The sequence below is a fragment of the Typha angustifolia genome, chromosome 13 (genome assembly GCF_048772165.1).
Source record: "Typha angustifolia cultivar Huaian chromosome 13, ASM4877216v1, whole genome shotgun sequence".
NCBI classification, from domain to species: domain Eukaryota; kingdom Viridiplantae; phylum Streptophyta; class Magnoliopsida; order Poales; family Typhaceae; genus Typha; species Typha angustifolia.
Window position 1 is genome coordinate 17,187,191 of NC_133251.1, and position 18,052 is coordinate 17,205,242.

Sequence of the window (18,052 nt, forward strand, 5' to 3'; positions counted from 1 at the left end):
TCCCCACCACATCTCCATTTTTAATCCCAACTCTTCTAAAGCTGCTCAAATTAGTCCTTTGTTTTTTTTTTTGGTTGCATTGAATGAGTTCAAATCTAGTCCTCTTCCTCTGATCAAAGCCTGGCCCTTTGCATCTTAGAGTTATCTTAGACTACTACTAACTGATGCCTAAGAAGCCATATATAATATAGCTAGGCGGCTATTGCCTGCCTGCCATATAGTTCATATCTCAGGAGGTTAAGAGGAGACTAATGCAAGTTAGTAAATATCCATTCAGGGATATATATATATATATATATATATATAAAGAGATGATGAAGAGGGTTGTCGTCATGTCGATGTGGATGTGGGATCCCCACTTCTATAGGGAAGTTTGGAAGAACGCATTAAATTGATTACTCCAATTGTTGGGACACTGCAATAGTAGTGGTTCGAGGCATGCAGTTATGGGACAAGGCTAGGATGGCTGCGATGCATGCTCTTTGCGGACTCTCACTGTGATGGCTGGTGATAGCAACAGGCCACAAAAATACAAAGATCAGTAACAGAGACTCAGAGACAGAGAAAGAGAGAGAGAGATGGAACAACATAGTTGAGTTTTGAATTTGGATTGGCAGATATACCCTTGGTTTATCTTTTGATTATATTAGACAATCAATTACTCTAAAATTTTAAATTATTCCGATATATATATATATTGACATAGTCAGAGTCTGGAAATAGTCCTACAACATAAACCTCTTTTAAAATTAATCGGAGAGAAAACTTACTAATAATTAGCGTAGAAGTCCTTTTTCAAATTCAAAGTAAAAAAGTTCTACAATCGTAGATCCATTATGTATAAAAAGAAGTAAGAGTAGATTATCTTTGTATGCCCAGACATGTGTGATACACAAGTACAGGTGATATATAGGTGCACCCTTTTATGTTACACCATATCTCCCTATAAGATTTAAACCTCTCTCTCTTTCTCTCTTCTTCGTACTTCTTTACCATGTTTCGATACAGAAGAAGGAGGAGAAGACGACGACGACGACGACGACTTATTACTTATTCAAATATCTAATGCAAAGAGAGAGCAGAGGAATAGAAAAAAGGAGATGGGAAGTACTGGAAAGGCTTAAGCCCTGACATAGACTTTGACCTCTTAAGAGCAGCGAAGGAAAAGAAAACTTATATATAAATAGCATAGATACTATAGAGAGAGAAGGCGTGAATTCCGATGCACCTTTCCTTTTTCTTTCCGTAGATACCCTTCTCCTGCTCCTCCTCGTAGAAGAAAAATTATCTACCTTCCTTGCCCTCCAGGGCAAGCCAAGTAGTCTACGACCAGTCAAACCCAAGGGTGGCCCAGTCTTCCCACAATAAAGAAAGAAAAAGGAGAAATTAACAAGACTGAGTTGGGACAAAGCAAAGGAAAAGGATTCATTCAAAGAAGAGGAGAGGATTGGAATTTAGATGCTTAATAAGAGGGAGAGCAACAGATCGGATCAGCTTCAGCATCTTCTCTGCTGTGCTTTTCTATCCTTTTCATGCTCCTATCTTCCTTCACTTTTCCCCACTTCCAAAGTTCTAATTTTTCACACCTCTCTTTAGTTCACAAGACAAAGGAGGTCAGCAGTAAATAGCAGCAGTAAACCTTCGTTCCCCTGAGCCACTCTGGAAAAGTTAAACCAACAACAACAAAATGAACACTGGAAAAGGAGCAAAACAATAACACCAAAGAGATGAGGGCAAAGTGAGGGGCCACCCCCATAACTCATTTTTTTACTCAGCAGAGTCTTATCTGTACATGTCTTATTTCACACCCAAGCTGCTTCAAGGAACTCAACTCCTTTTCAAGAAGCAAAAATTTCTATCTCCCTTCCTATCTTAAGATTTAAAAAAAAAAAAAAAAACCCGAAGGAAAAAAAGGGGGAAGAATACAACAAAGGAAAGGAAAAGGAAGGGAAGAATAATTCTAAAAACTAATTCTCCAACACCAAATCAAGATGTACAAGTCTTGTTCTCTGGCTGAGCTCCAAAATTCAGCCTCATCCACAAATCACTGCAGCCTGTGATTGAAATCAACGGCTCATAGCTATCTCTTGTATTACCTCGAGCTGTGCAAATGTAATATCTGTCCAATGGTCATGGAACTATTCCTTCCCTATAGAAGCAATCTTATTCCAATGATTTCCAGGTGAAGGCTGGTTCGATCTTATCCTCAAAGTCTCCTTTTTCTTTGCATCAATCATCTTCAATAAAAATTCTGCTTATGAAATCCTGAAACCTTCTTGAGTAGAGTTTTGGGTCTACTGCAGAAATGGAATTGGGATCAGCCTGCAATGACTTGTAGGCGTGTTCCAGCTTCTTACTGATGTCGTAGTCCTGAAGAATGTCAATAATCCCAAAGTAAAGGATCACATTGTAGATTCCATCTATTTCTTTAGGAGTTGAGAAACCTCCTCCACTTGGGATAAATGGGCCAAATTCGCTTCTTCTCCTCGATGCATGCTCTGCCCTAGCTGGCAGATTTACTCCCAGGCGGTATATTGGCTTCCTGGTTTTGGATGAAGAAAGATGGATATATTAGACATGAATTGATATGTCCATAGATTTGTAATATTGAACTTCTTGATTTATACTAAACTACTAAATGCAGTCGTCATCAAGACTTAATAAATACTGTCTTTCATTTGTTTATGCTTGGGGCAAACAGCTTGGCCCCCAATGATGCAAGCATTTATCCATTGTTAGCTAAGAAGGCAATGGAGTTGCATAATAATGAGATGCACTTTTCAATTGAACCTAAATGTGGGGCCATGTGACAATGAGAGGAGGTCTAAAACATGAAATAGATAAAACATTCATATCAAATTACTCTTCTAGTGAAAACAAAACTACACAAATATAAGGAAAAAGTGATCACTAATATATAGAGAATTAAAATTTTGGAGCTCCAATTTCCTGGACTGTCCGATCAAGTGCAGTACTTGAATGTACGAAACCATTACTCTTTAGCTAGTCTTTTATGGAATTGACACCGGTATTGGCAGTTTATAAAAGCAATGACAAGAGATATGAGCTTATTGCTGATATATTAGGAAACTGAGGAAATTATCATGCATGATCCACTAAAGAAATGTCGACAAAGGTAGAAAGTTGAATAAGAAAATTCAAGAAATTTTGTTTGTTTAGAGAAAGTGCTTCCAAACGTACTACAACAAGAATGAACCCTGACCACAAGATTCAAGTAAAACGATGTCTTTGATGGAAAATGACGAACCAAAAGCAACTAACAGGTGACAACGTCAATGGTAAGAGTGACCTATTTGTGATTATGACTATAATCATATCCAATTTGTTCCTTTCAAAATTATTGATGTATAAACAGTAGACTTTGTATTGGGTTTTGCTTAAACAAAACTGGAGCCCACCAAAACTTAATAATCAAAAGAGAGAAATATCTGAATCAATAATATGACGTACCGACATCGTGAATCAGAGAAGTGAAACTCCGACAAGCAGCCTCCACCTGAAAGTGATTCCTTCTCGCCACAATATTCTGATCAAGCAATGTTTGATCAGATCAAAATGGGAGATTGCAACTGCTGCAAAGCTAAAAACAGACTTATCAAAGTCACTTACTTGGAGAAGCAGCAAAGGAAGATAGGCCAGTTGTAGTTGCAGAAATATCTTCTCGAAAGTGAATTCCCACCAAAAGACTGTAATCCATAATCCTCTCTGATTCCAAGAACTCACAATCCCTCTTAATTTGTCTGAAGACAATTGAAACATTTCAGGCTTAAGGAACAACAATAATACAGCAATTTAATTATGGTCAAGGTGTTTCATGTAGTTAGCTTACTCAATAAGCTCCCTATATAATCTGCCTTGCAAACGAAATACAAAGTTGAGATCCAAGTCCTTAAGAGTGGTGATCTCATCAATCTCCCCTTCAACCTTATCAGTTTTCCGACCATGGGAAGAGCCTTTCAGATCGAAACGCCTGTGTATATTATACTCCGAGCAAAACAAATTTCCCATTACAATGAACCGCACCTGGTTTTCAAAAGAATATTACCCAAAGTCATATGATGAAGACTGTATTGCACATAAAAGATTTTGCTGAAGATCATGCACGCACCTTCTGACCATTGATTGGCTTCACACAGTGTACACCATAGAACTTTGTTACCAGGGAGTTCTCATACCGACAAACATGTTGGTGGTAACTTGGCAACATCCTAATGAGTACCTGTAGATGAAAATAGAAATCAAATGAATCCTAGCTCTTATATATTTTACTGCACAAATAACACATTTTCATAAGTCAATAAATTATCAAATCCTATAACAATAATTGCCATAAACTCTTGGTAATTTAAGTTAATTGTTAAGGTCACTCTGTTAATGTTGAAGCCAAAGAAATTCCGATACAGAAATAACATGCTACTGACATTGGTTTCATACATCCTCAATCTAAAGCTTAATAGTTGAACCCCACGAAACATTTTAGCAGCAGCAATTGGCAAATTGTAATGACAAAAATATCACTGAGAAGCTAGTCATCTTACTTTTACTTCTGATTTCTTCACTGTCTTGATCATAAATCTATCATCTTGGGTAAGATAGAAGAAACTGCCACTTTTCCCAGGAGAGGACAACTCCCTCAATGCATCATTGCCGCAGATAGCAAGCATGTAATCAGCCGGATCCACCAAAAACAACTTCCTCAAGTGTCTAGCAGCGATAACACAGACTGCTTATTCTCACATCCAACCAACAAATAACAACATACAAGGCAGCTATTCAAATGATACCTGAAGACCATAGGGCAGTAGTCCTTCCACCGGAACTCCACTGACTGGTGCGGCGGAGTAACTTTAGATCCCTCCGGCAGAAACCTCGTCCAGAACTTCTCCCTCGGATCGAAATCCGAAGGCAAGAGTTCTCTCAACGGAACCGCACCTGGCTTCCCCACAGAGTACCTGAAAAGCCTCATCTATCAAAAACCCACTAAGCCAGTTGCACAAACACCAAAGATCACTACCCAAAAGGTTAATACCTGATACCCAACTGAAGGTTGAGCATAAGATCATAATTCTTATGCCCCTTAGATATCGTCTGCCCTGGCTTCTTTGCCTCCGACAACAGGGGAAACCATCTTGGGGTCTTCTGGCTCGGCTGCAAGTCCCAGGATAGCATCGACGCCTCGACCGTGTCGACAATGTCGCAGGTGATATCCCCAGCTTCACCATCCGATTCCCAGATGCAAATTTTCGGCAAACTCTTCTCAAATGAAGACCTTTTCTTCGTCGCCGGATAGAACGTTCCATTAAGGCCCTTCGGATCGCCTCCTCTGCTCCAACTTCCAACGTAGCAACTCCCATCTGCCCAAGTGAACACCCCACTTCCCTTTGGCACGCCATTCTCCCAGTGCCCATCGTAACGATTTCCGTTAGCCCAAATCAGGGCTCCCCGGCCGGAGATAACGCCGTTACGCCACTCCCCGATGTACTGGTTTCCGTTGCGCCAGACGTAACAGCCCCGTCCTTCCTGCACGCCGCGCCGCCACGTGCCCTCGTAGTAGTCACCGTTCGCGTAGCGCTTGGCGCCGTGGCCGTGCTTGCGATCGGCGACCCAGCCACCGTGGTACGTAGCACCGTCGGGGCTGGTGAGCGTACCGACTCCCTCCATCCGACCGGATCGGAACTCGCCTTCGAAGGTCGCACCCGACGGCCACGAGAACTTGCCCTTCCCCGCCGCCTTCCCTCGCCGCCACTCCCCGTTGTATGCGCACCCGTCAGACCACACGTACTTCCCCAGCCCCGTCGGCGCGCCGCATACGAACCCGCCCCGGTACACGTCGCCGTTCGGGAGGGACTTCTCGATCTCCGCTGTCGCGGCGGGGGCGACGCGGCGCCCTCCGCCGCTCCGCTGTGGAAGCTGTGGGAGCTTCTCGAACTCGATCTCGATGTCGTCGGCCAAGCCTATGCTGCGCATTCTAGTTTGGAAGCCCTAATCACCACAGATCTGAGCTCGCATTCCTTGCAAACCTTAGAGTGAGAGAGAGAGAGAGAGAGAGAGAGTAAAGAGAAGGAAAGGTATAAAGGAAGAAGAAGAAGACGAAGGGAAGAGGAAGAGAGCTTCTTTGCTTCGCTTTGGTCTCTCAGCTTAGCTTTGGCCTTGGGAACGTTGCAGAGGAACTGAGGGGGACGAGAGAGCGAGAGAGAGAGAGAGAGAGAGAGAGAAAAAAAAGTATTATTAGTTTTGGAATAAAATAAGCTTCGGCTATGCTGGCTTGATTTGGGATACCGGTTTTACCCTTGCATATTTCCAAAATGACAAACTGCCCTCGTTTACTCCAACCGTCCTCTTCGGTGGTGTCACCGCAACGGATGAAAAGTATATGCAGCCATCAGCCAATTTTACAGTTTTACCCTTACGCCGAGCGGTCTCGTCACCCGCTTAACATACCAAGGCTTACCGTACTAGTTAAGAATCCAAATCATCATATTTACTTGGGTTACATTTTAAGGTATATTCGAAAAGTTCATTATATTATTATTATTATTATAAGCTGGTAGATGCGACATGCGAGTATTTCGGGCGTATAATTATTGGTAGGTGCTTCGTACATTTGAAATATTTTTTTTTATTCACAAATAAAGTAGTTAATTGTCATTATTGATTAGCTGGGGATACTATCAAATGATTAGAAGGTTAGAGGTCATTATTTTGGCCCAAAAGCTCTTCTAATTTTTATATGTATGAACGACGTGATATTGTAGCTTATATTATAGCACAATAATAACCTAATCTAATCACTTGGTACGATTTGGATTGACTTCTAAATTTTAGATACACGAGTACGCCTTATACATTTATAATAGACTTGTTAAGATAAGTGGGTTTCGATATTGGAGGCCGGAACCGAACCAAACCCGACCCGCTATTTTCACGGGTCTACATCAGGGCCTCTAGTTTGGGCTACGGCCCAAGTGGGCATAAGGCCCTTATTTGATAATAAGCCCATGGGCCAGGGTTCTTGTCTTGACTAACAGTCTAACACCGACTCCGCCGTCAAGGTGACACTGTATATAAATGATAAGCGCACACACACACTCCCACAACCCTCGCGCGCAGCTGAGGGCGCAAATATAGGGTTTTGGTTTCTCCTCCACCGCCGCCGGGGCAGCCATTAACATCAAGAAGAGGAGGAAGGATCGAAGAAGAAGGCGATGGCGCAGTCCTTGGAGTTGTTATTGATCCAGTTCTTGATGCCGGACAACGACGCGCGGCGGCAGGCGGAGGAGCAGATCAAGCGGCTGGCCAAGGACCCCGGCGTCGTCCCCGCGCTCGTTCACCACCTCCGTACCGCTAAGACCCCCAACGTCCGCCAGCTCTCCGCCGTCCTCCTTCGTAAGAAGATCACCGGGCACTGGGGGAAGCTTCCCCCGCACGTTAAGAACTCCGTCAAGGCCGCCCTCATCGAGAGCATCACCATCGACCACAGGTCCCGGTTTTTCTCTCCCTTCTTGCTCTTTTACTTTATTTCTTTCGGTCGCTGCTTGAGTTGGGCGGCACTTCCTTGACTGACTTGGAGTGGTGGGTATAAATTTGGTATGCTATTGTCACGTCTGGGAGCTTTTTTGGCGTTTCGGTTGCTATTCAGTATCCTGACTAAACTAGTTGTTGCAAATCCCGCATTGTCGAGGAAATGCCAATAACTGTTTGCATATTCCTTTTCTTGATACAGGCAATTACCTTTTCTAGCGTTTTCCTTTTAGCCAAATAAAGATCCGACGATGTGCAACTTAGGTAGATCTGCTTTAGCACTAAACAGTTAAGATCATGCGTTCATAGTGAAAGTGATGCTGGTATTAGTATATAAACCCTTGATTCGAGTCATTTGTTTGTTCTATTTGCCTTATAGTTCATGTGGTTGCTACTATCAATTTATTGTAATAATCGTTCCTTTCTCTGTTTCATACTGTGCCTTATTACGTACATTAATGAATCTTATAAATCAAAAACATGATATTTTTGCAGTCATCTTGTGAGGCGAGCTAGTGCTAATGTTGTGAGCATCATTGCTAAGTATGCCGTCCCTGCTGGAGAGTGGCCTGATTTGTTACCTTTTCTTTTCCAATGCAGTCAAAGTCAGCAAGAAGACCATCGAGAGGTGAACGCATCTAAATTTTTGGGATGCATGCATTTTCAAAATTTATAATCTAAGTGAAGCTTAATTCACTCCAGAAGGGTAGTACTTAAAACAGTTTCACATCAGACTTTTAAAGCTATGCTAATTGTAATAAAATGGATTGATGCTTGGCCATCTAATGTTTTTATAATTAGTTGGACAATTTTATACTTACTAGAGGCATGTACCTGATGTTCAACTTAGTGTTATTATAGCTTCCTACAAATGTTTTTTAATCTCAATCAGATTAGCAGCCACAAGCTCCCTTTCCAACAAATATATTGGAAATTATCACCAGAAAACATTTGCATTTTAAGCTGACCTTGATTTCGGATGTATAATTATAACGTCTTGAGTATTATGCCAGATCTTCATTCCTTCAATTGACTAATTTCTGACAGATTCCAGAACTTCCTATATATTACTTTGTTTTTCTGTTTATGCTCTAGGTGGCTTTGATTTTATTCAGTTCTCTTACCGAGACTATTGGCCCCACATTTCAATCCCATTTATCGGATCTACAACCAATTCTGCTGAAGTGCCTACAAGACGAGGGTAGCACTCGAGTCAGGATTGCTGCCTTGAAGTGAGTGTTTTTTTATTCTTTATATTTCACATGCTACCCTTCTTTTGCGAATTGGGACACTTTTTGTACTTTTTTGTCATAGGACAAGGTTTGTGTTTGGCAAGCAGTATTTTTATTTCTTTATTTTTTTTTTCTTAATCAGGGCTGTTGGGTCTTTTATAGAGTTTATCAATGATGGAGCTGATGTAGTAAGTTAGCAATTATGTATATCAATGCTTGCTTTTTTATCATTGTTCTTTCTTTCAGATTTTTCATGTTCCTTCATTGAGTTCCTTCTAATGCATATTAGATGAATAATGCCTATTGAAGATAAATCTGGCAATCCGCATATAATGTTGTTCTTTTCCTTTTTAATATTAAGAGTACTTGCTGTTTTATTTTCTTGTGTGTAAATTATTCCTTTAAGTTGGTATTTGTGATTTTTGCAAAATCCTTTGTTTTTCTATTTGAGGTACATTAAGTCAATAGCTGCTGCAACTTAAGCCTTTTCTCTACAAGATTGGTTTGTGTAGACAACAACTCAAATAGGAGGGCTTCAAAGGAGTTGACAAGTTTTAACAACTGGCTATTAAGCTGGAATATGAACTTTGGAGATTGTTGTAGAAATACATGTCAAAGCAAAATCAGATGAGAGAGGAACTTCCCATTAAATTTTTTAGATCTTGGTGGATAGAGTTATTATCAAACTTGCTTCTAGTTTTTGGGTCATGAAACTTTGGAGAAAGAATTGTCATCTTCTATGCTTATGCCAAGTTATTTATGATGAGAGCAGAAATTTTGCCTTTTATTTTACATAGTTGACATGTTTATGATACATTGAAGCACATATCTAATCTAGAATAAGCTTTCTCAACCTTGTGAAATGTGATACTTGTAATAAAATGAGTGGATGAATTGCATTTGTGGTTGAGAGACAATAATAAATTTGGAGAAGGAAATAAAGTGAAACATAAGTGGATATGAAAGGATAGGCGAAGCTAGAACAAAAGAGGAAGTATTCTACACAGAACATTGATATAAGGGTAACCATCCACCTCGAATACCCTTGATAAGTCTATGGATTATTACGTGGCTAGGTAAGTGTAGATGAGTTGAAATTTAAATATGCATATAACAACAGTAACCAACAAATAAAGATTGATAAGGAAGTGAAACAACTTTAGTCCCTCTTCAAACTGAAGTGGATTAATGCACGCTAGCATGTGTGAAATCATCACCTAGGGGGTAAGATAAGTGGCTGTTTGGATTGCTATTAGATGTAAATAACTATTGCAAAGCTAAATGAGATCAATAAAGATGTGAGATACAATGTTGAATAGATCAGTTCCATTACTGCTTTTGTGAATGCCAACTTTTTACGGGGGCTATTCACTGTAATTTCCTAATATCCCCTTGTTGTTTTGTTGGATGGCCATATATCACACAAAGACAGCCTCTCTTCTTTTTTACTTCCTTATCTTTATGCAGTTCTTGTATCTGTCTTGGTTCATAGGTAAAGCTGTTTCGAGATTTTATTCCAAGTATTTTGAATGTATCACGTCAATGTCTCGCCAATGGCGAGGAAGATGTTGCTTCCATTGCTTTTGAAATCTTTGATGAACTTATTGAATCTCCTGCTCCACTTCTTGGGGATTCTGTGAGATCCATCGTGCAATTTTCCCTTGAAGTTTGTTCGAGCCAGACCTTAGAACTGAACATACGACATCAGGTTCTATGATACTTCAAATATTTTAATTTCTTCATGATCATATGGTTTAGAGTGTGGCAGTCTCATCCTGTTTGTTATGGCAGGCAATTCAAATAATTTCATGGCTTGCAAAGTATAAAGCTTCTTTCTTGAAAAAGCACAAGTTGGTCATACCTATTCTGCAAGTTATGTGCCCTTTGCTTACTGAAACTGCTAGTGGAGATGACGATTCTGACATGGCAGCTGATCGTGCTGCTGCAGAAGTCATTGATACGATGGCTATCAACATACCGAAACATGTCTTTGCGCCGGTTCTTGAATTTGCATCATTGAGCTCCAATCATGTTGATCTCAAATACCGTGAGGCTTCTGTGACATCACTGGGTGTCATCTCTGAGGGCTGTTTTGAATTGTTGAAAGATAAGTTGGAAGATGTTCTGCACATTGTTTTAGGAGCTCTAAAGGATCAAGAACAGATGGTAAGAGGTGCTGCATCATTTGCACTGGGTCAATTTGCAGAACATCTACAACCTGAGATTTTATCTCACTATGAAAGTGTACTTCCCTGCATTTTAAATGCGCTTGAAGATCCGTCAGATGAAGTGAAGGTATAGAAGTCCACAGTGGTTCATTTCAGTTATGTATGATAGCATGTATTGGCATTATTGATACTTATTTTCGCAGGAAAAGTCGTACTATGCTCTGGCTGCTTTCTGTGAGGATATGGATGAAGAGATTCTCCCATACCTGGATCCATTGATGGGGAAATTAGTGGCATCTCTAGAAAGCAGTCCTAGGAATCTGCAAGAAACATGCATGGTTAGTACCTTTCAATTTCTATATTACTGGAGCTACTGATCTCACTTTAAGGAGAAATTATATATTTGCTATAAACATCACGTCTCTTTCATATATTACTGCAGTCTGCAATAGGCTCCTTGGCAGCTGCTGCAGAACAGGCCTTTATTCCATATGCAGAGAAAGTTCTTGAAATGATGAAAAGTTACATGGTACTCACAAATGACGAGGACTTGCGTGCACGAGCCAGGGCAACTGAGCTTGTTGGGATAGTAGCAATGGCAGTTGGAAGAATGAGGATGGAACCCATTTTACCCCCTTTTATTGAAGCTGCACTCTCTGTGAGTTGAATCCATATTATTTTCTTATAATAGACTTAAGTAAATTTTTTTAAGTCCTTTATGTCTACTACAGGGTTTTGCTTTGGATTTTAGTGAGCTCCGAGAATACACTCATGGTTTCTTCAGCAATATTGCTGAAATATTAGATGAAGGTTTTATACAGGTAACACATTTCCTCACTGATCCAACGATTTTACAATTTCCATTTACTTCTCTTGATGTGGGAATGTACATGTGTATTTTATCACAGTATCTTCCTCATGTTGTACCCCTGGTATTCTCATCATGCAATCTGGATGATGGGTCTGCTGTGGACATTGATGATTCTGACAGTGTGGAAAATGGATTTGGAGGTGTATCTTCTGATGATGATACAAATGACGAACCAAGAGTTCGAAATATTAGTGTAAGAACAGGGGTGTTGGATGAAAAGGCAGCAGCAACCCAGGCTATTGGATTCTTTGCACTCCACACAAAGAGCGCTTATGCACCGTATCCTCTTATTCCTACTTTTAGTTTCTGCTCTGTATTCATGCTTAGATTGTTTCCCTAATTCATGTAAGCTATTTGGAGGAGTCGATGAAGATATTAGTAAGACACAGTGGTTATTTCCATGAAGATGTGAGACTTCAGGCCGTCATTGCTTTTAAACGTGAGTAATATATTCTTTGAACATCTTTCTAAATTATGGCCAAATGTTTCATTGCCCCCAACTTTCTAGTCTATCTGTTCCTCTGAAATTCTCTACTTATTCAAATAAAAGGTTCATATATGTGTGCAGACATGCACAACATGAAATCATCATTGTCATCATCCAAGCCTACCATTCTTCTTTTATGATTGTATAGATGCACAGGGAGATGCTAATTCATATGACTTCAATAAGAGATGTAACAGAGATTATTTTTGCAAACCATGCTAGCTATGACTTTCTATTTTGAAAAAGTGGTAGCAATTTCTTGGATATATGAGTACTATGCTTGTATAAATACAGACTGGTGTATATGCTTTTACGTATATATAGGTGTGTGTGTGTGTGTGTGTTACATGATACGACATTTATCTTAAATATATGTGCTTGTATGATTCAACATTATAAAGGTGGGGTTTTATTTCTGGGTCATTGTTTTGAGGATATGGCTTTTTAATTTTCTTTCTATGTTACACCACCTTTTTTGGTAAAATTTTGGTGCGACTTTAGAAGAGTATGATAGTTGAGTAGGTGAAATGATTCATGTGGCTAATAACACATTATTTGATGATTTTACGTTGAACTGAATTTTAGTTTTTGAGTTGTCAGTTCAAAAAATAATCTCTCTTTGTGTAGCTTGCTTCCTTTTATTTTTTTTTCATGATTATATCATCATTTATGGGTTTACATAATTATTGCAGACATTTTGACAGCAGTTCGTGCAATTCCTGCTGAACACACTGTAAGCATTTTATTTTGCAAAATGTTTTCTGTATACCTTGTTTAAGTGGACATCCTATGTTGTCCAAATTTTCAGAATTGCCCAATCTGATGTTCAGCACATGCCCTGGGACTTGGGACATATTAAGGCTCTTCTAAAGTTATTCAGTAATCTGGAGCCCGAGATCACATATGAAATGGTTTTGGATAGAATGACACTGGAAAAGAATGAGCATAAGAATATGTTACTTGTGGACAGCAACCTTGTTACATTCCTAAATAATCCATCTTTGTTATAATAAATCATAGTAGTAGTTTTGGTCCAAATTGTGGAAAAATACCTGAATGGAGTATTGGCTTAATCTTCATTTTGTGTGGTCAATGAATCATGAGATTGGAGTTCATAGGCAGGTGCTGAATACATACCTGATTTTTGGATAAGTTAACTATTATTATTGTTTAATATTCTGTGCTAATAAGATGTCTTGGACACATGACTCCAGTATGTCTTGAGCCATCCAAATGTCCAATTACTTCCACCATGGAACATTTGTCATTTTTAAAAAATGGAATTATGCAGTATTATTTTTGGGATAAGGAGAATAAACTTTTCTCTTTTCATGCAGGATGTTGTAGAAAAGCAAAAGGAGGTTCTAGGTAAAAAGTCTAATTCTTACATAGTGTACCTTTAAAGTTGTGGCCTATCTGCACAGTGAGATTCTTAAGTTTTCTCATTGTATGCAGATACTGTAATTAATATTTATATCAAGACCATGACTGAAGATGATGATAAGGAAGTCGTTGCTCAAGCTTGTATGAGCATAGCAGACATTGTGAAGGATTGTGGTTACATGGCAATTGAGTCTTGTAAGCTTATTTCCTTTGAAACTCTTAAAGGACTATCTTTAATGATGATGCACTGGTTTAGGTAACATGCATGGTTCATGCTTTCTTTCAGATTTGCCTAGGCTCACTGAGGCAACTTTGATTCTTTTGCGTGAAGAATCATCTTGTCAACAAGTGGATTCTGACTGTGATGCAGAAGATGGTGACATTGACCACGACGAAGTGCTGATGGACGCTGTTTCAGATCTTCTTCCTGCTTTTGCAATAGTGATGGGATCCGATTTTGATCCAGTTTTCAGAAAATTGTTTGATCCCCTAATGAAATTTGCAGTGCGTTTTCTTTTAAGTTTTAATCTCTTATAGCATCAGATTTTAATTTGTATTAGGACTATAATTCATTATTTTTACACCCTTAGTTATCCCTCATTTTCACATGACTCAACACTCAAAATCATTCTTCTTAAAATTAATTCAGAAAGTTCCACATCCACCCCAAGATCGCACCATGGTCGTCGCTTGTTTAGCCGAGGTTGCTCAGGAAATGGGTGCTCCAATTTCTGCTTATGTTGATGTAGGCTTTTTATCTACTTTTGTTTGTTTACATTTTTTTTCTTTTTCATTTGTGTAGTAACTAAAGGGTCTTTTTCTCTTAATGAATTATTTTCAGAGGATAATGCCTTTGGTATTGAAAGAACTTGCATCATCTGATGCAACAAATAGGAGAAATGCTGCCTTTTGTGTCGGTGAGATGTGCAAGAATGGGGGCACTTCAATGTTAAAGTATGTATTTGTGAATTATTAAACTTAATTCAAGTTATATTTAACTCATAGTGCTGTCACTGTCAGTAGCCAGTCGTACAGTTTTCACTGCTTAAAATTTTCATTTTCCCATGTGTGCTAGTTCTCTTGATTATGCTGATTGCTCAAAGCTGCTTGAGAATTTTTATCATGAATGTTACATCATGTTTTTTTTTTTTTTTCATTCATCTGTTCCAGATACTATGGAGACATACTTCGTTCTCTTTATCCACTATTTGGTGAGTCAGAACCGGATGATGCTGTAAGAGATAATGCTGCTGGTGCTATTGCAAGGATGATAATGGTGCAACCACAGTCAATTCCTCTCAGCCAGGTTAAAATTGAGTACTTATTCTATGAAATTATGATAATTTCAGTTCTAGATATCTACACAGAGAATTGATTCATTTCTGGTGTTGGTTTCATATTTCCACTTCTCAGGTCTTACCTGTATTTCTCAAAGCTTTGCCGCTGAAAGAAGATCGTGAGGAGTCAATGACTGTCTACAGCTGCATCTGTAATCTACTATTATCTTCTAATCCCCAGGTAGCTTCTGCCCTTGGATTCCATTGGGTATTGATAATCTTTCTTTGCATTTTAGGGTATTAATTATTCAATTCAAACAGATCCTTCCTCTAGTGCCAGATGTTGTCCATGTCTTTGCTCAAGTTGTGGTATCTCCCGCTGAGAGTGATGAAGTTAAAACCAAAATTGGCATAGCAACTTCTCATTTGATTTCAGTCTATGGTCAACAAATGCAACCTATCCTAAGTGCTCTTCCACCTACATATGCTAATGCTTTGGCTGCGTTTGCGAGTAAAAGGTGATTAAAGTGTGCATCAAGCTCTCCCTGCTCTAAAATTTTGCTGCCTCGGTATTCTATTTGGCATGAATCGAGCGAACTCGACGTACCTTAGCCAAGGATTGCCACCATACGGCCAGCCATTTTATCATCAACCTACCAGGCTTCATCTGTGGTTGTGGAGATTCAGAGCTATAGCTGTGATTTTTGTGTTATATTTTTCATATGTTTGGCCTTTTCTTTTCTTTCTTTTTGGGACGTTTTGCAAAGTTCATGCCGATGATTCATGGCGATGATTCTTTATTTAATTACGATTATTGTCCTTGTGTCGAGGTTATATTTTTTAGCTTGGGGCTTGTGACTTTGTTTTTATTTTATATATCCTAGTGTAAAAGAGGCATTCTTTTTTTGTGGGGTTGTAAATAACTATGTCATGAGTTAATTGTAATAAAACTTGTGAAAGGACGATGTACCTTGTGTACTTGTTTCCTAATTATGTTTCTCTTGCGCTTGGGTTATTGCATCCAATAAATGAATTCCAACCAAAGGCTTTCATTCATGAGGTGAATAAGCGCAATCTTTCTGGTGTTAGTGTAAAATCTCGCGCTGCATGCATGCCTCTGCCCATTTCGTGTGTTTTACTTGTGAGTTGCATCTCAGCTGCAGATATGACTGCTGTCACACGCATTCTCATGAAATAAAAAAAGTAGAAATGCTCTTTAACAAATTGAGTTCCTTTAGGTGGCCCATTCCTAAGGATGCCGCTTGATTAAGGAAGGAGTTTTAGTTGGGAGTATGGTAGCCACGAGGTTTAAGTGAAGCCTAATTTTCTATCTCTATTGTTGATGATTAGGATTGTCAGTAAAGATACCCATTAATTATAAAGGACTTTTTTCAGTGCCTCGTATTCTTAAGGGACTTGGTCTCGGTGCATCACAACTTGCATAATGGAAACCATCTCAAGTGGACCTGTTTGCAACTCAATTATCCTCGTTTCATGACCTGTTAATAATACACCATCAGAAAGATACGTTTCCTCTTTCTCTTTAACTAAAAAGATTTTCTTTAAATAAAAAATAAAAAAAAAAAACCTTTGAATCTCTCACTGAAACTAAGTTTTCGTTGCTCCTCCCGCCACTAAAGCATTATAACTTCTAAAACGTCAGCGGATAAAGTGCTCCAAAGATACTCTGTCTCGTACCATAACGTCAACCGGAACCGAGTGCCCGACAACACCAGGCAACTTGATCCCCCCATATATACATGAAATAACAAGTAAAAAGAAAATAGTGCAACTTAGGGGCCACCAAAACCCTATTATTATCCCACCCCCAAATGTCTTTTTTCCCTCACCTCACACTTGTTATACACTTGAATTGGTGCCAAGAAAAAGCGAAAAAAAGAAAAGAAAAAGGAAAGGCAACTCTAACACATAACACCAGTATCTCTTGTTGGATCCTCGCCTCAAAGTCTTTCGTCTCGTGATGAAGGTGGATTTGCTGTTGGATTGCATGATTTATGCCGGAGTTTGCTGGTACGACTGAAGGTCATATATACATATATATATATATATATATATAAGAGAGAGAGAGAGAGAGAGAGAGAGAGAGAGAGAGAGAGAGACTTAGTTGTGAAGGTTTATTAGATATAGTAGTGCTTGTTGATGTACTAGTCATTTCAATTTAAGTTGTAAGATGCATCTGTTTGCACTGGATGGGGAAGTTGGGTTGGTTGGTAGTGTTAGTGACGGTGATGGTGATTGTGATTGTGACGGTAATAATAATGCTGATGACTACCTCTTCCTCTTCAAAGCCTAATTTGCAACTATTACTTCTTTGATTATATATATTGGATGAGGCTCTACCATTTGAAAGATACACACGTAAAGCAGCTAGCTTTAATATCGATAAAAGATGTCAAAGTGTATGCAGTGATGGGTCTCGATGGCAATTGTTATAGTAGTAGTAGTAATAATAATAATAATAACTAAGATCCAATTTCTTGAGTCCGAGTCCATCCCAATGTAGATAAGGGGAATAGTGGCCTAACGAGCTGTCCAATCGGATCTGGATCTTGCCTGGACCCACCCGGATCTACTCCTCCTCAATAAAATCCATAGTGTTCATCCCTTAGACAATGCGACATCATTTGTTGGTTGGTGTGTTGTTGCACTTAGGAGTTGAGAGCAGCATTAAACTCATTTATTAAAGCTGGTCTCTTTGGAAAATGGAGCAGATTGTGCTGTGGTTTTCTTCCCTTTTGAGGGAAAGAGATGGGTGGAAATGAAGAATTGACTTCTTTTGTTTTCTTTTAGTTCCGTTGAAAGTAATAATACCAGTAGTAAGTGATGGTTCAATTATATCCACGATTTAAACCGATTACACACAATGCACAACACGATGCCGATGTTATGTTTGACAAGCATTTCTACGGACAGAATTATGTGGCGACTTATCAACCCGTTGGACTGGAAATTTTTTCTACGACTCAATTATAGCCAGGACTTGGAAAAGAGAAACAGAGATAGATTTGGTTTCAGTGGAGGTGGTTAGATTTTTTTTTTTTTTTTTTTTTTTTTACATCGTGTAATTACGT

At 39.2% G+C, this 18,052-nt stretch overlaps 2 protein-coding genes across 3 annotated transcripts; one reads left to right on the top strand and one right to left on the bottom strand.

Moving 5' to 3' along the window:
• Nucleotides 1-1,727: 1,727 nt before the first annotated feature.
• On the bottom strand, nucleotides 1,728-6,214 carry LOC140775048 (phosphatidylinositol 4-phosphate 5-kinase 1-like). The gene is made up of 8 exons (XM_073118284.1): nucleotides 5,051-6,214; nucleotides 4,806-4,973; nucleotides 4,560-4,725; nucleotides 4,130-4,240; nucleotides 3,851-4,044; nucleotides 3,631-3,761; nucleotides 3,472-3,547; nucleotides 1,728-2,542 (listed from the first exon to the last, which is right to left on the bottom strand). The coding sequence occupies exons 1-8, from the start codon at nucleotides 5,986-5,988 to the stop codon at nucleotides 2,230-2,232; spliced, it is 2,097 nt and encodes a 698-aa protein (XP_072974385.1). The 5' UTR covers nucleotides 5,989-6,214; the 3' UTR covers nucleotides 1,728-2,229.
• A 913-nt stretch (nucleotides 6,215-7,127) lies between these two features.
• LOC140773484 (probable importin subunit beta-4) lies at nucleotides 7,128-15,925 on the top strand. 2 transcript variants are annotated; one of them, XM_073116071.1, is made up of 20 exons: nucleotides 7,128-7,501; nucleotides 8,038-8,170; nucleotides 8,638-8,774; nucleotides 8,917-8,962; nucleotides 10,267-10,482; nucleotides 10,566-11,069; nucleotides 11,146-11,280; nucleotides 11,385-11,600; nucleotides 11,674-11,763; nucleotides 11,851-12,092; nucleotides 12,164-12,252; nucleotides 12,993-13,033; nucleotides 13,638-13,668; nucleotides 13,756-13,878; nucleotides 13,970-14,187; nucleotides 14,333-14,428; nucleotides 14,525-14,637; nucleotides 14,854-14,989; nucleotides 15,097-15,201; nucleotides 15,282-15,925. In XM_073116071.1, exons 1-20 carry the CDS (start codon nucleotides 7,227-7,229, stop codon nucleotides 15,480-15,482), a joined length of 3,147 nt encoding a protein of 1,048 aa, XP_072972172.1. In that variant the 5' UTR covers nucleotides 7,128-7,226; the 3' UTR covers nucleotides 15,483-15,925. The 2 variants fall into 2 exon arrangements, with proteins under 2 accessions (XP_072972172.1, XP_072972173.1); XM_073116072.1 differs by having other exon boundaries at nucleotides 11,152-11,280.
• Nucleotides 15,926-18,052: the final 2,127 nt, after the last annotated feature.

Coding starts and splice junctions, on each gene's coding strand:
- LOC140775048 (XM_073118284.1), bottom strand. CDS start 5,988: ATGCGCAGCATAGGCTTGGCCGACGACATCGAGATCGAGTTCGAGAAG. Junction 4,974..5,050: donor AACCTTCAGTTGGGTATCAG/GTATTAACCTTT, acceptor GAGGCTTTTCAG/GTACTCTGTGGGGAAGCCAG. Junction 4,726..4,805: donor TACTGCCCTATGGTCTTCAG/GTATCATTTGAA, acceptor TATCGCTGCTAG/ACACTTGAGGAAGTTGTTTT.
- LOC140773484 (XM_073116071.1), top strand. CDS start 7,227: ATGGCGCAGTCCTTGGAGTTGTTATTGATCCAGTTCTTGATGCCGGAC. Junction 10,483..10,565: donor AACTGAACATACGACATCAG/GTTCTATGATAC, acceptor TTGTTATGGCAG/GCAATTCAAATAATTTCATG. Junction 11,281..11,384: donor ATCTGCAAGAAACATGCATG/GTTAGTACCTTT, acceptor ATATTACTGCAG/TCTGCAATAGGCTCCTTGGC.